Below are 16642 nucleotides of genomic sequence, written 5' to 3'. Positions count from 1 at the left end.
ATCTGTTCCAGCTCTGACCACAAGTCTAATGACTGTGTTGTATGAGAGTTCTGCAGTGTCGCTTCTAACGATTCAAAACTCAGATCCTTGAAGTGAAACATTAAGCAAAGTCTCAGTTATTCAGCCGGTCTTTTGTTTCCCTTTCAGCTCCTTAATCAGGAACATCTAACCAACAGCGCAGGGCGTCACTGCTGCAAACCCATTTTAAATTTAACCGAGGACTGCTCGACCACAGAGCGCCCTGGAAGTGAAGTCAGTCATCCTCTTTTATGTTCCCTAAAGCTAACCCACAAGTTTAGAATTTGTTTTCTAGCATAACATTGCACAGTACGGCGTGACACGTAGTGCTCCACTGACGACTTCACCATCGAGCAGCCGCCGGAGGGTTTGTGATGACATCTAGATTACTTTTTCTTTTTTTTTTTTGTCATCTGCTTTCCGGGCAAACTTCAGCAAAGTAAACTTGTTGGGTGTGAGGCTGCGACGCTCCCGAATCATCCAAGCAAACTTTGACGTAGCCAAATATACACCATCACGTATGAACCCCTCAGAGGACGAGACAGAAGCTAATTTGAGAGTCTCTGGCCTGCCTTGCCAAAGATTGTCGAGACAGGCAACCGACCGGCGTCCTTGTGAGCAGAGAGTGATGGAAGTGAGGCTTTTTGTCTGTAGTCAGACCTTGTGCCGTGCAGGATGTTTCCAAGCTGTGTGAATACGCTTCATCAGTTGGATTCTTGAATGGCTTGAATTGACAAGCAGCTCTTAACTCGTACACACGGTGTATGTTTACTGTACCTGTGTGTGCTCGTGCGTATGCATGTGCCCGCATTAGCGCATTTGTGTGTTCTGGTTTTGTCAGAGATTGATGGAGTTGAAACTGTTTTTATTTTATTTAATTTATCTTTGATTTCCCTTGTCAGAAATTTTAATTTCTGCAATAAATCAGCCTCGGGCTGTAAAAGGGAAGAGAAATACAGGCACACACACACGTGATGCGGGAAAATGTGTATGCGTGTTTCAGTGAATTCCCTGGTGTGCGCTTGTGTTGGTGTGTGTGTGTTTTTAGCCTGCAGTCTGTGCTCATAATAGGTGCTTTTGCTCTCTCTGTGCTGAATTTCATGCATCGGCAGCCCTGTCTCTCTGATGCCAAGTCACTTAAACACAAACACACAAGCAGTCGCCGCGATCACACACTGATGTGTTTACAGACTCACAAATAAAGTCAGAAATACACATTCAGTCGTAAAAACACACATACGTGACTTCCTTCCTTTCCTCTTCTCGTATTTTCTTCCCCTCATTTCTCTCCGCCACGTCAAAACTCAAACTGCTGAAGTGTCAACACACACACGCACACACACACACACACACCATCTTTAAGCCTCTAGCTGCGTCTGACTGTGTGCTCGCATTTGTTTTTTCTAGCCTGTGACGATGAGTGCTCGGGTCTGTTGATCAGTGATATGGACCGCCTCTATCGCATCATCACTGAGGTCACCCTGACCACGCCCCTGCCGCCTCCTTATAAGATGTTGTACCGCTTCGAGAACATGACGGAGGAACTCAAGGTAACATCTGCCTCAGCCTGCTTGGATGGGATATTTTCTAGACCTTTTAACTCACGTCCCAATTCAGAAAGAAGTCGTTTAGTCATCGTCACTATGGCTGTTCACCACTTAAGCGCTGCACATGCACTATGTGATAATAGTGGCAGATTTACTGCTGCAAGTTGTAACTAATTTCCTTAGATAGAAGAAGACAAAATCATTTCTAGCTGGTGACAGTGAATTAAAACTAGCTCTCATATGTTATCAGCTGTAGGTAGCTAGCCAATGAAGCTAATGTTAGCGTCAGCGTTTGATAGTAGCAGAGCAATCTGTCTGTAGACTTAATGTGAAGAAACTGTAAAGAAGACTTTGTAAAGTCAGTTGTGGACAGCATGTTAAAGGTGTTTTGTAATCAAAATGGAGTTAGTGAAATACTTTATAGTCCAATGAGACGGCACGCTCTTCATTCAGCTCGCTCAACCCGCATTAGTTAGGAAACAATGTCATTAACATCTTGCCGTGAGTTTGTTTTCAAGGGTTTTCAAATTCGCGTCTTCGCTTTTCTTTAATTGCCTCCTCCTCCAATACAAACCATCGTTTCAGCCTGTCGAGCATTTGCATTGTCAACAACAAACTTGAACTTGATTAACACTCACCAATGAACTGTGATAAGACGTTATGAGCTGTGCTTTCATTAGCATTTTGTAACTTTGTTCTCACAGTAGAGCTACGTCATTGTGTTTACTGTGACAGGACTCAAGTATATTGAGTTGTATCAGGTATGTTTTAATGCTTTCCTCCTTTCTCGCCTCCTGCCCTCCGTTGCTCATCCTCCTCTTTCCAGCTCTACAGCACAGAGCCCCAGGCAGTTCAGAAGCCTCGCCTTTGGCCAAAATGTGTCAGACATTTCACTATGTAATTCCTTCATCTCTCCTGTTTCTCTCCTGCAGCACATGCTGTCACCTCAGAAAGCGCCGGAGAGATTACTGCAGCTGGCCGACTCCAACCTGGGATCACTGGTGGTTGAGATGGACCAACTACACAGCAGGGTACAGACGCTTTTGTTTTTCCTTTGGCTCGCCGTTCGCCTCTGTCATTGTCTGTCTGCCTTACTCTCTTTATCCCTCTTTCACCCTCTTTCTCTGCCTTCCTCACACATAACAGGATGGAGCTAAGGTAGACTGTCGCAGGGAGTGAGACCACAGTTTATAGCAACACATGTTTGCAAGCAAAGCCACAAGTCGTCTTACTCCTTACGGTGCTGTGCATTGTAGTGGAGACAACACAGACCCCCAGTCCAGCCAGTAGCCAGCCGCAGCATACTGACTGAATACAGAAACCAATTCAGCCTCTTTTTCAACATGTAGATGAAGTGTCAGAGGGCCTGTCACAGGGATCAGTTAACCAGCTGAGCAGCAAAAGTGAAAAACAGAGTATACAAAGTGCTGGGACTGCTTGGTCTGCAGCAGGATTAATCATGGACAAATTGTGAGACAAATGACCGCCGGGCATCATACCTGGGGTCAGCCTGCTCGGGGCCTGCGGTAAAAATGAACTGGTAAGCCCCCATTAACCCTCTGCACTCTGTGGAATATGCAGTACCACCGAGTCCAGATTTGCAGCCTGTTAAACTGATCAAACACAAATTAAATAAGCACAAAATTGTTATATTGAAAGTTTCAAAACTGGATTTTGGCACAGGATCCTTTTCAGGACAGGGCTTCAGGATTAGGACGTAAAGCAGGCCCCACTTTAAAGACGCTCTGCAGATTTTTCCTGTTAACAAGCAAAAGTGATTTTTTACCTTTGGCTTGTTTACGCCACCAATTGTCAGTGAGCAGAATAACCAACAGCAGGATGTGCGAGTCAAAAACTCCACAGATTATCATGTCAGTTTATATTGTTCTTAAATACTGCGTATTCTCAAACAATTTTCAATTTAACTACCACAAACCAGTTGACACAGAGTAAAGCTGTTGCCTTCTGGGCCCCTGGAGTCCATTCTGACAACATGTGAATAAGAATAACAACAGAATATGACAAGACTTGGACCTGGATCAGGATTTTGATCAAAAATCATGAGCAGGCCGTCCCTACTATTGACGGAGACTTATGAATTTCTAACCCAAAATGCTAATAAGGCGCTTCAAACGGAGGCTCTCAGGGGCCTCTCGGGTCCCTGGGACTGTGTCTGATAGATCCATCTGGGAATCCACGCATGTTTGAAAGTATTTCAGATAAAGAATTTTAATGTTGTTGCATGAAGCATTTTCAGTAAACACCCGAAAGCAACTCAGTGTGTTTGCCCTCATACAGAAGGCAAGAATCTATGCTATACTATAAAGGTTTTTTTTTTTTTCTTTTACTGTATAATCATTGGAGTCACAGTCGTGTTGCTAAGAGGAGCTAACCGAAATAGAAAAACACTTCTCGAGTGGAGGGGGGGAGGGTCTGCAAGTGCCAAGTGGAGAGAAATAACACTCCCATTCATGCTGTCAAGCTACACCCTTTTAGAGAGTGGGACCCTGACATTTGTTGACAGCGACGCTATCACCCACATCCCATCACACACACACACGCACACACACACACCCACACACCAGCTAAAATGATATAGCATGGTCTCAACAATAATTACCTGCTCTTTCTGTGTGTGTGTGTGTGTGCGTGTGCGTGTGTGTGTTAGATTGAGTGTCTTTGGATGTGTTTTCATGTCTGTCAAAGATTCATCCGTCTCGCGTTTTTCTGGGCCTTTGTGTGTGTGTGTGTGTGTGTGTGTGTGTGTGTGTGTGTGTGTAGGTTAATGTGTGAGGTTCTGTTTTCTTTTTATGTCAATAATTCATCCATGGCTGTGTTGGTGTACGTTGTGGCGTGTGAGTGCACATGTAAACAGAGTATACCCCACACACACACACTGATATTGATTGTGTGTATGTATTACCATCATCGTCTGTCATTCTTTTACATCCTCAAGACCTTATCCCTCCATCTTTTCTCCTCCTTTGTGAGACAGAAGTCAATATGTTCACTTATTTAACAGTTTATTATTTTATAACACGTTTCTTTTGTGTGTGTGTGTGTGTGTGTGTGTGTGTGTGTGGGTGTGCGTGTGTGTGTGTGTATGTATGTAGGCCACTAAGGTATCTGCTGACGGAGAGCAGGTTGAGGATGATGCTGACAGGATTCATAAACGAGCTGAGGACCTGGAGCAGTTCATCAGGGATACGCTGCTGGGAGCTAAAGGTAACAGAAAGGAGCACCACCTCCCCTCCAATAACTGCTTCCATATCCCACCGACTGGGATTTCTGGATTTATCTGTCTACTGTCTCACCAGTTTCATCTGTCGTTAGAGTACATTGCATTATATTACATTATATTAAATGTAAGGGATCCCTGTGGGAAATGAAGGTTATTACATTAGAGGAGAGTGGGACATATATAAGAAGATGAAAAGGTGAAAAAAGAAGGTAATGAAATGAATAATTACACTGACAGAACATATTAAACAGCACAAATTAAATAAAGATGTAAAATCTCCAGGAAGACTATGGATGTAAAAGCCATTTACTATCCAGATCTGCCCAAAAAGCAGAGAGTTTGTTGTCCTGCAGCCTGTAGACACTCAACTCTATCAGGCCCACCTCTGAAGGAGAGGCGTCTACGGAGTGAGGCAACCAAAACATCTTTCTGCCTCCTTGTTAGCTCACTAATGGAAAACTTAGCTCAAACACAATGGTTGATGGGCCGGCGGCCAGCTGCCGGTGCTCAGTGCCAGCTGCTGGTGCAAAGTGTTGCCTGAACAATAAAGACGGATCCAGCCGGCTGCAGCAGCATTAACCATGGTGATAAAGAGTCACCCACCAAGATAATGGGGTGCAGTGACTCAGTTTGTTGTATTTTGTTAGCAGCTCCTAACTGTGCTCGTGCCCTGGGAGGGTGGCTGTGTGGCAACAGAGACACTGCACAAGAGAAATGTTAGCATGCATGCATACGGCCATGCTGCAGTGTTTCACTGGAGTGGTGTCTGTCCACCGGTACTCATTCTGCTTTTAGCTCTGTTTTGTTTGCCACCAACTCCCTTTGCTTGTCTTCAGCAGCTAATCTCTAACGGCTGTCTGCTGTGGTGCCGGGCAAGTATTGTGTTTTTAGGCATTTATGTTGAAAATAAAAATAAATATATGGCAGCTTTAAGCTCAGAGGGTTGATTGCTTTTGGAGTGCTCATCTGCAGTTTGACAATAAATGATTAGTAAATGAACTAATTTGCTTTAAAACCTTAGTACAGGTTAAACCCCTTACCATTGGCATTTGTGTAAAGGTTTGCTGGCAGAACTTTGTGGTACAGTCCAGATGGTTCACTCCGGCAGAGCTGGCTTCACACCGAGGACTCATTTCTTGCTCTCTGCGTGTGGAACTAGCAGAAAGTCTTTCACTTCAGCATCAGTGTCTTGGTGCAGCTGCAGCGTCTCCTCCCTCAGCACCCGCATCAGTGACTGCGTGACCGGCTGGGATGTGTTTTTCTCCTGCGACGTGTCAGTCGGGAAAGGGTCCTGAAGCCTGGGGGAGGGGGGGTTGGGGCTTTGTGCAGTGATTCCTGGCCTTCCATGTGGGAGCGAACATTTTGAGTTGAGAAGTTCTTCTGTTCGAGTCGTCTTTTTGTCATCTTCGGCCAGGAGTGCCACCTTGCAGGTCACTCTGACCGCTTGTGCTGGGATTGGTCGAGCTCTTCTTCAGGTGTTGCCAAGGATCGCCGTTTTAAAAAACGTAGCAGCTCTTTCTTTTGCACACCTGCTAGCTAGTCCCTCTTTTCTCTGCCTTGAAGATAGAAAAGAAAATCAGATTTTGAATCGGATGTTTCCATTATTCTGAACATTTTTTTGGTACTTCTTATGTGTGTTGGCTGAGAAGTTGATCTTAACTGGGACAAAAGGGCCTTAAAGCACTGACATCTGACCAAACTTCATCAGCTGAAATCTTCGTAACTGAGTGTGCACCTTGTGTGTGTTTCTTCAGCTTTAGCATTTAGCATGTGTCCACCTTTTTTGTGCCTTTACTGCTCAAGTTGCAGCATGCATTAGCAAGGGAAACACAAAATATGATGACACTCATGGCTCACCGTCTCCTGTGTGTGCTCAGTGTTTCAATACGTGCTCCTTTCAGACTGTCAAGACCTAGAAAACTGTGGAAGGAGTCGTTATGCATGAGGTGTCCCGTGGTCTTTGTAAATTTCAGTAATCTCAGGGTCTGTTTGCAACTTTAAGTCACTTAACCCTGGAAGGCTCTTGTCGAGTCCTAGTTGGATTCAGCTGCTATAAGTGTACTTTTAAGTAACTGTGTCTACCCCACACCGATGAAAAACAAATGTGCTCTATGTAAAAATAATTAGTTATTTTGATTACCATTATGAAATTTTTATGGCTTCGGGGATGAAAAGAAAATTACAAAGCCAACACATTGTGACTGGCTGTGATGAAACTGTCCTCTCCTTGTTGTTACTCCTCGCTCTCTGGCCCTGTGCCTAATCACAGTGTGATTGTGTGTGCGTGAGTGTGTGTCTGTGTGTATGTGTGGGAGAGAGACAAAGAGAAAGAGAGAGAGAGACAGAGGGAAAGAGTGTGTTGTGGCTCACTGGATGATTGAGAGTAGCAATTAGAGACTTAATTAGTGGCTATCACAAACACACCACACACACAAACACTGGTGCAAATGTGCACACATTCATACAACTATGCATACACACAGCCATACAAAGACACACATAATGAGCCAAGAAAATACTGTACACACTTTCCTCTGTGTGTGTGCTCGTGTTTACTGGATACTATAATATGATTCCATCCACGTTTTAAGTGTTTAATTGGCTTTTAAATCCCACTATGTAATTATATGGCTCTGATACACACACACGCACACGCACGCACACACACATGCGGACAAAAGCAGCGTGAGCACACGTAGCCACACGCGGTACAGCTGTTCATTAGCATGATGGCTTTAGTTCTGTCTTGGCTCTAATCACATCATGTTTACATTTCAAATAAGAGGAAATGCTGCATTGCCACAAACACACACACACACACACACACACACACACAGGCCCGCCCACACACACACCTACAAACACTCACACTGTTTAAGTTTCAACTTGCTTTAATCATGCCATGTTTACATTTCAAATGAGAGAGGAGCACACATCACATGTAACACACACAACCAGCTCGCTGCATGCACACGCACATCACGCAAACACGCACTCTGCACCATATTTTGTATCACTCTTGCATAGACACACACGCCTCACACACTCATTACGTTCCAGCAGTTTGACTATTATTCAAATGAGCCTCAGAGTGTTTTAGTGCAGTTTCGTCATTGATTGGTTTGAGATTTCACTGACTTTAATTTGATAAAAGCAGAGCAAACATGAAGTTTGCCAAAATTGCTGGCTTTGAATGAGGGTAAAATTGTGTGTGTGTGTGTGTGTGTGTGTGTGTTTGTGGGGCTCTCAGCATGTGTTGGTGTTTAAATGAGTGAAGATCAAACGGTGTGATTTTGTCTTTCTTTCTGTTGGAGCCATAAAACTGAGACATTACAGTAGAGCCCACAGACAGCACACCCATCAGGGCTGCTGACTGTTAGTATATCTAAACACATGTTCGCTGAATGTTATATACTGATATATATATATAGATATTGTAGCAATGTTTTTCCCAGTGTTTCAATATCTGGTTTTTAGCTGTTTCCGTGGGATATGACACAAACTGTGTCAGTGAAGCATCTGTTTTTAGGTTAAACTGTTGTTTACATGCATCAAAATCACACTGAAATAGACAAGAAAGGACCTTTATATAAAGTGGTCTGTCACAATGGGACTATACAGGTGTATAAAAGTCTGTTATGATGCATGAATAGAGTATCTGAAGACATTCAGACACTTAACAGCTTAACTACCTCATCAATTTTAGTCAGCCGGCTCAGTCCACCACTTTGGTCCTGGCTGAAACATCTCAGCAGTGATCGGATGAACTGCCATGAAATGTCACACAGACATTCATGGTCCCCAGAGGATGAATCCTGATGACTTTGGAGACACCCTGACTTTTCCTCTTCCACCACCATGAGGTTGACATTCATGGCAAGAGTTGGCATAAACAGAACAGGGCTAACACAGCTAGCATGTTGGTATCATTGGCTAGCATGTAAACATAGCAGCTTTCTAATGTAATATGTCGCAGCTGTACATCTCTTCAGGTCTTCTGCCTCCAACTGGCCAAGAAAGTTGATTAATGCAGGCTTAATTAGCAAACAGATCTATAACGATACTTTTCCACCGTTTTCACTGTTGATGAATACTAATGAAGTTGCACTGATATTTAAGGGATGATGGAAGTGACACCAGGGTCGAATTTTCCCTTCAGTGCTTGTGTGAATGCAGCAACATGAACTGAATGTGTCCATCTGCAGCACCCTTACAGCGGTCCCTCTGTGCGTCTGTGTCTCCAGACCTGCAGCTGAAGGCTGCCGAGTTGAACCAGACTCTCTCGCGGAAAGATGGAACTCCAGACAAAAGCCTGAAGGAGATGAAGGAGGAGATCCAGGCCATGCTAGCCGAGATGAGAAAACGACAGCTGGGAGGGAAGAAGAGCATCGCAGAGGAGGAGATGGAGTACGGGCACGCATGAGAGCACACACGCACACACACGCACACGCAGGTCATGTATCTTTCTCCCACACGCGAGAAAAATACACATTTTGAGGAAAGTTAGCGAACAGATCAGTCCTTGTCTCAGACACACACGGTTGAGCGCGCACACACATTTCTGAGCTGCAGACACTCATGATGAGCAGAACATGGGTGTTGATGAAAATAATAATATTCTTGATGAAAATATGAGGATGGAGAGAACAGTTTTAACGTTTTCGTGCTTTTTTCTGTCGGTCCGTTTGACCAGAACCCTCATCCCACCCACTGTTTTCATGGAACCACACTTTTTGTCACCTTCCTCTTGTTTTGTTTTTCATATTAAATTTTTTTGTTTTCACACATAACCATATGCTAATGCATTCACCTTTTGTGTCTTAGATTGCCTTTGTCCCTGCTGGGAACTTGCTTGTTGTTCTGCAGGGTGTTTCCCACTAGACTTTTTCTTTCGCTGAACTCGCACAACGAGAGGGAGAAAGAAGAGACAGCAGAGGTGGAATATGCATAAAATTCACCTTAATAAATCAATATGTATACAAAAAAAACGATAAAACTTTCGAAAAATCTTGCTTGCATACTATAGAAAAATATTAACTGTGTTATCAGTGTACAACACTTTTCACACTAACAACATGTCAAATGCATGGCACACATTTTTTAGATATTTGCATGTGATTTTTCCTTAAATGGAACCAATGGCTTCTACTATTTTCTTTAAACTGTGAAAATTAGACTCTTGACTCCTTTAGCTACATTATCATTGTGTTTTGAAGGCGTTTAGGTGCAGATGTATTTGAAAAGCACTCACTGTTAGCTCCTGGTGATGATGGAAAACTGAATGCAGGCTTCATGCTTACAGTCGCAGAAGTTAGAGTGTAATTGATTTTCCTAACATACTGAAATGATTGGAGCTCAGCGGATGCCTGGAGTGCTAGAAACAGCATAAAAGGTTAAATCATGCAAAACCGCTGCTCCTGAAACGTCTTCCTTTCTTTCGTTTTGTTGACACAGGAGACATCAGGATTAAATATCATTAGCAGACGTGTGATTGCTACGTATCCTAAAGCAACGAGTTTCTGCTGATGCTTCAACAAAGCCTTCTCACTTTGTTGCTCTCACTTTATCTCCCCCCCTCTCAAGACATTTGATGGAATTAGTAATCTACTCTCTTCATCCCTCCTTTACCCCCCCCTCGTCTGTCTCTTTCAGTCGCAAATGTTGACGAGGTCGATGAGTTAATTAAAAGTACTGTATGGCTGTAGGGGTAGAAACAGAGACGCACACAGAGCGTGCAGTGAGGAGGAAAGTCACAGAGGGAGAGGAGAGCAACTGACAGATGGACAGAGAGTTGTAGCGCGAGCGAGTATGAGAGTACGAGAGACAAAGAGAAAATGCCACCGCCATCGAATGACTTGTCTGTCAGTCTGCGGTTGATTATTTGACTGAGCCCTGAGGGGAGATCTCAGCTCGAGCAGCAGAGGGAAAAACAAGCAACAACAAATGTTAAAGGGATGCTTCAGCAGAACGAACAAAGCCGCCACAGTTACTTAAGATTTTTCCATATTTAACGTATTTTCAGCATGTCGCAGTCTCTACCAACATAGACTTACTTACATACATCACTCATGTGCTCTATTTCCATGTATTATAATGTCGTAATAGTCGGTTGGGTAAAGATTAAACACCCCTCCCATTTGTTTGTACTTGGTTATGTTCTGTTTTCCTCACATTTTTCCCCAAAGGGTTCATTAAAGTTTCATCAAACCCAATCATTACCTTGCATATATCCCCAAAACTGTGTGAAATTATCCTCTGAGTGATGTCAACTGGAGGACACTAGATCCTTGTTGTCTTAATTAATGCTGAAGGTGAAAAATAAGTCTCATTAAGGGACGCTATGACAAACATATGGCTGTTAAACTGTTTTAAATACTTCCAAAGTGGGAAGGCTTTCTAAAAATCTTATCAAAGCAAAGTATAAGAAGAAAATTTGGACTAAACTAAAGGCTGCTCTGCAAATCTTGACTAATCAAACGAGACATTTCAAGCAAGTCGGACGATACCGTATTCACGATACTAGCAAAGAACTAGTTTGTTTGACGTGTTGTCTGACCACTCTGGAAGGCAGACATGTGTATAATCTGTTTGTGAGCAGCCACACTCGAGGGAGGTGTGAGAAGTCGGCCATTACAGCGTCTAAATCTGAGGAAACCGGCGCAGACAGTCTCTCCTGGAAGCCATTCATAGTGTTGCGTTCAGCTGTAAACAAAGTGACAGAAGGTAGTTGTGTAAAGAAGGAAAAATGTGGGCTTTTGCACATTTTGCCAACTACTGCATGAGTGAACGTCGGATGGACACCTTCGGAAAGTTACAGACATCGTGTGCATCCCCTCCAATTCTGACCCGTAAGCACCGATGGCCCTTTAAGCCATCGATGCTCTGCTCACTCGTTTGTTTCATGGCTGCTGCCACACTGCTTGCCCAAAATCTATCTTCCTCTATGCGGAAAATTAGCATTGTCACTCCCCACTCTCAGCTTTGCTCAACCGCGATTCCAAAAAAGTTGGGATGCTGCGTAAAAGGAGTTAAAAACAGAATGCAGTCATTTGCGAATGAACTTTTACCGACAACGGTTTTCCAAAGTTTTCCTGAGCCCATGCAGTAACATCCTTCATCCAGTCATGTGTTCACAAAGTGGTGAACCTCGCTCCATCCTCGCTTGTGAGCGACTGAGCCTTTCCAGGACGCCCCTTTCATCCCCAATCATGACACTATCACCTGTCACCAATCAACCTGTTTGACTGTAGTTCCTTTTTGTGGCACCTGTACTCTCTCAGTAGTGTTTTCAGCTGTTTGTTGGATTCGCCTGAATAGGTACTGGATCTAATCCAAAATGTATGTGTCTGCAGTGCTTTGTTTTTAGTTATTCTTCAGAGTCTCGTCCTCTGCCTGTTTTATCTCTTGCCGTTGTTGATACAGCAGGCCATGCTGCAGTGTACGATAGCACACGTTGCTTCACCCGCCCACCCGGTCACATGCAAACACACGCGCGTTAGTGTGACGACATTTGAAATGTTTGACGCTGCCACAATTTAATCCAACTCAGCCTGAGGGGTCAATAGAAGAAAATCGGCAATTTCATTCCAGCATTTCAACATTCAGTCATATGGAGTGAGTATTGTCTTCACACTTACGGAGGCTCGGTCACGCATCGCAGTAACTCGCCTCTCCTCTGTGAACTGTTGCGTTCACATATACCAACTTATTCCACTGTTCCACTTTTGTGAGCCGTGAATACCACAATGTTAAATGACCAAAATATAAATGTAAATATTCTAATCTCCCCCTTCTTTCCTCTTCCAGCCTTGCAGAGGAGTTGTACCAGAAAGTGAAAAGATTATTTGGCGACCCCCATCAGGCCACAGAAGACCTGAAAGCAGAGGCAATTATAACTTCTAATCTTTACTCTTTTGTCTTCGATGTCCCTAAATTAATGACATTAGCTTAATGCCTCCCCATCTGCTTCCCTAGATAAAAGAGAAGCTCTCAGACCATGAGGGGAAGCTCCAGGAGGCCCAGGATCTCCTCCGCTCTGCTCAGGGAAAGACGAGGCAGGCTGGCTCTCTGGCTGAACAAAACCAAGCTAACCTCACCGCCCTGGAGGTGAACATGCACACAGTCTCACACGGGTTTACACACACAGACAGCCAGAAAGCAGTGCGCTCGAATGCTCGTCGCTTACTGTTTTCTCAAACACGCAAAGTTAGATTTTTAGTATGAAAAGGATGAATTATTATGTATACTAGTCCATCCACATCCCTGCAATCATCACGATCACTTCATCCTGTCAAACTGAGCCGCCTCAGTTGATGAATGGCAAAATATTCAACTTCTGTAGGTAGAAATATTCGCTCTATTTTGACTTTGTTGTGCTAAAGAAAGACAAGAACCGGGAGCAGTCGTGAGTAACCGAGCATAGCCAGACAACAAGTCACACTGCGACACATGTGATGTTCTCTACTTGTTGAAACATATACTGTATCTAATGCACCCTGTGTTATGATAATAATAATAAAATGTATTTGTATAGCACCTTTCATACAAGAAAACGCACTTGATAAGAAAGAATAAGAATGGAAATTAAGATACTGCTTTTCACAAGATGCACGATACAACCACTGAATAATAGGAATAAAATAAAGTTAGCTTTGCGATGAAGTCAAAGTCTATTTAAGCTGTTAAAGTCTGCCTAAAAACAGCCGCTGCTACACTGCTCACATAGAGTCTGTAGGATGATGTAGGAGGATCCACATGTAGGTTATGAAGTCTTTGTCAGCCTCCAACCTGTGCAGGCGTAATGCAAACACGTTCCGGCTTTCAAGTGTTTTCTGTGTGTGCGAGCGACACCAAACATAAACTGTATTGTTACATTAACGTAATCTGTGTGAGCCGGCTGACTCAGATGACATTCGCTTTGAAGTAAGTAACAGCTGTTCCCAAAATAACAAAAAGTCCTAAAACTCCTAAATAATCATAAAGAGTGGAGCATCTAACCATCTATTTATCTCACACGCTGCTCATTCTCATTCTCCTTTAAGCCTTTTGCATACGATTCATCATCAAGGAAAGCTCACAGGCAGCGCCGAATCCTGACAAAGCACAAGCATTTATCGGGAAGATTATTTTTCATGTCCTAGAGGAAGTGTTCTGCAGTGATCACACACGCATACACATCTATCTGTCTTGCTTTTTGTTTCTCCCTGACCCTGCAGTCTTTTTCACTATAAAGAGAGACTTTCTGCGGTGAAGACGGTGGAATACGCACACTGGGGTCACGCTGAGTTCACACGTTATTTAATCTGAGCACTGATTGTGTATCCGCAGTGTCCTCTGCTTTTATTATTTTCAATGACTGGATATATTTTTCACCATAAAGAGGTTTTTAGAACTCGTCCGCACTGAAAATAATAATTTCCCTGAATAATTGCTCTCTCATTATTATGGGAACCGAAGTTTCAATTTAGATTTGACCTCAGCCATCAGACAACATCCACACAGACTCGGCACGAACGCTTCTATTCTGCTGGTTTGCATCCAAGTATAAAACAAGTATATCAGTATGCCATCCCTTAACTCTCATATTGACATTTTCGACCTGTCTGTATGCTACAAAAGCATAATAGAGTCCCTTAAATTCAGTTATTGCTTTTGGTTTTGGTGTGCCATGCCAAACTTTACTGTAGCCGCCCCTATGAAGCATTTCTGGATGCACTGCAGCACACAGGCAGTTGAAGAGGGAGGGGCTCTGTCCATGACCACATCATCAGCAGATAAAGTCATGGACAAAAGTATTGGCACCCCTCTGGCAGTGTTGGTTTTGTAGCAAATGTCGCACACTTTTGGAGGTTTTTTGATAAAATAACCAAACCAGGATCATTTCAATAACTTAACACAGCTAAAACAACAATTGGTTTCTCCAAATTCAACACAAAACGCCACCAAAATGCTGCAGGAAATGAAAACTGCATGGTCAAAAGTACTGACACCCCTTCACAACAAGTGTCTTTTGTACCGATGAAAGCACATTTCTCATTGTTAGAAACCTTTGTTAAGGTTATGGGTAGTCAGACTTCAGCTCTGGAAGCAATCCTGACAAATATCAGTCTATTTCTAAAGGACAATAGGCTCCAGTTGACTAACATTACAGTTCAATTGATTTCTGTGGAAGGCATGTTCTTTCCTCCAAGTTGTGTTAAGTTGTTGAAATGATCCTGGTTTGGTTATTTTATCAAAAAACCTCCAAAAGTGTGCGACTTTTGCTAGAAAACCGACACTTCCAGAGGGATGCCAATGCTTTCGTCCATGACTGTATGTTATTGCACCCAACACTTTGCTGATCGACAGCATTCAGCAGCTATCTTCATAATCAATTAGTCATTAATCTTTTCTTGTCTATTGTGAAAATAAGGTTTGGATTGTTGGTCAGACAAAACAAGCAATTTCATGACATCACCTGGAGCTTTAGGGCACCGAACTGGGAAGTTCTCACCATTGTGTGACATTTTATGGACCAAACGATGAATCGAGTCGCTGAGAAAATAATCAGCAGATGAATTGGTAATGAAAGTGATCATTAGTTGCAGCCCTGCAGCAATGCTCATACGCTGGTGCACTGGAATCTTGTGCAGCTATTGATCCCAGTTTGTTGTTTGCAGAGGAAGCGCTCTGCAGTGAGTGGACTGAAACAGGAAGCACAGGAGGTCCTTGGAGAAGGAGAGCGTCTGCTGGATGAAGCAAACCAGCTTTCTGACAACATAAACAAGGAGCTAGAGGTACTAAAGTCAACCTGTAGAGCCCCTGGAGCTCTTTGAAACCTCAGTCTGCTGTTAAATATTCTGTCTGAGGTCAACTTTGTGTCTTCTGGCATCAGGAATGAGGAGTTCATTCAGAAGAATCTCTCTCCATGTTTGGATTTTGATCCCTTCTTACTTCAGTTCAAATAGCACAGAAAGCCTCTGTTTTCTGTCTGTAGGACTTGGAGGAGATGGGAAAAGAGCTGGATCCTCTTCACGTCCAGCTGGGCGACAAAGTCAGTCGCCTCACCGACGGTTTAAGCGACGGCAGCCTGGCTAATCACGTGCACGATGCAGAGGAACACGCCAAGCAGCTGAATGAATCTGCTGCCATTTTGGATGGGTACATTTAATTTAACATCACAGTGGAACATGTTCACACCGAGGCCAATCATACAGCGTCTAGATAGGGCTGAAGCTAGCAGATAATCATTTAGATAATTACCATTTATCAAGCAACACAGTCAGACATTAGCTGGTCTCACAACTGGGAACATTTGCTTTTCTTCTCTTTCATGTCAGTGTGTAGTTAATAACCTTCGATGTTTTGAACAGTGATTTTCCACATTTTATAGACTGAAAGATTGATAAAAGAGGCAAAAATGATAAAGATGAGAATTAAACAAAGAGAATAATTGTCATTGCCGCCCCAGAAACAAAACCACTGTGCTTAATTTTAGCTGGATTTGTCACTGCAGAAGTTTGAGGAAAAGCTCAAACCGACTTCCGATTGTTTTTACGTTTGGCTCTTCATCACTTAACAGAATGTGTGTTACAAATCAAAAGGAAAAAAACAACAAACTGATGTTGTCCTCTCTCTTTTGTCCTCTCCCTCCTCACAGTATTTTGGCCGAAGCTAAGAATCTCTCCTTCAATGCGACAGCTGCCTTCAAGGCCTATAGCAACATTAAAGCAAATGTGGATGCAGCAGAGAGAGAGGCAAAGGCAGCCAAGCAGAGGGCGAGCGAGGCACTGGCACTGGTGAGTGGACACGTATACCGACACACACGCGCACACACACACACACGCACACACACACA

General features: G+C 43.4%; 1 protein-coding gene across 1 annotated transcript in view; it reads left to right on the top strand.

Moving 5' to 3' along the window:
* The window catches only part of lama2 (laminin, alpha 2), a 168207-nt gene that overhangs the window by 120183 nt on the left and 31382 nt on the right, over positions 1-16642 (top strand). Inside the window, exons 36-44 of the mRNA XM_076756486.1 lie at positions 1426-1568; positions 2498-2596; positions 4679-4790; positions 9051-9213; positions 12613-12691; positions 12781-12912; positions 15465-15581; positions 15782-15945; positions 16445-16583. Coding sequence (XP_076612601.1) covers positions 1426-1568; positions 2498-2596; positions 4679-4790; positions 9051-9213; positions 12613-12691; positions 12781-12912; positions 15465-15581; positions 15782-15945; positions 16445-16583 — 1148 coding nt within the window. The remainder of the gene's footprint in view (positions 1-1425; positions 1569-2497; positions 2597-4678; positions 4791-9050; positions 9214-12612; positions 12692-12780; positions 12913-15464; positions 15582-15781; positions 15946-16444; positions 16584-16642) is intronic.

This window comes from Chaetodon auriga, chromosome 18 (genome assembly GCF_051107435.1).
Source record: "Chaetodon auriga isolate fChaAug3 chromosome 18, fChaAug3.hap1, whole genome shotgun sequence".
NCBI classification, from domain to species: Eukaryota; Metazoa; Chordata; class Actinopteri; order Chaetodontiformes; family Chaetodontidae; genus Chaetodon; species Chaetodon auriga.
The sequence above is the reverse complement of the archived record's forward strand: the minus strand, read 5'-3'. Positions and strand labels throughout refer to the sequence as shown.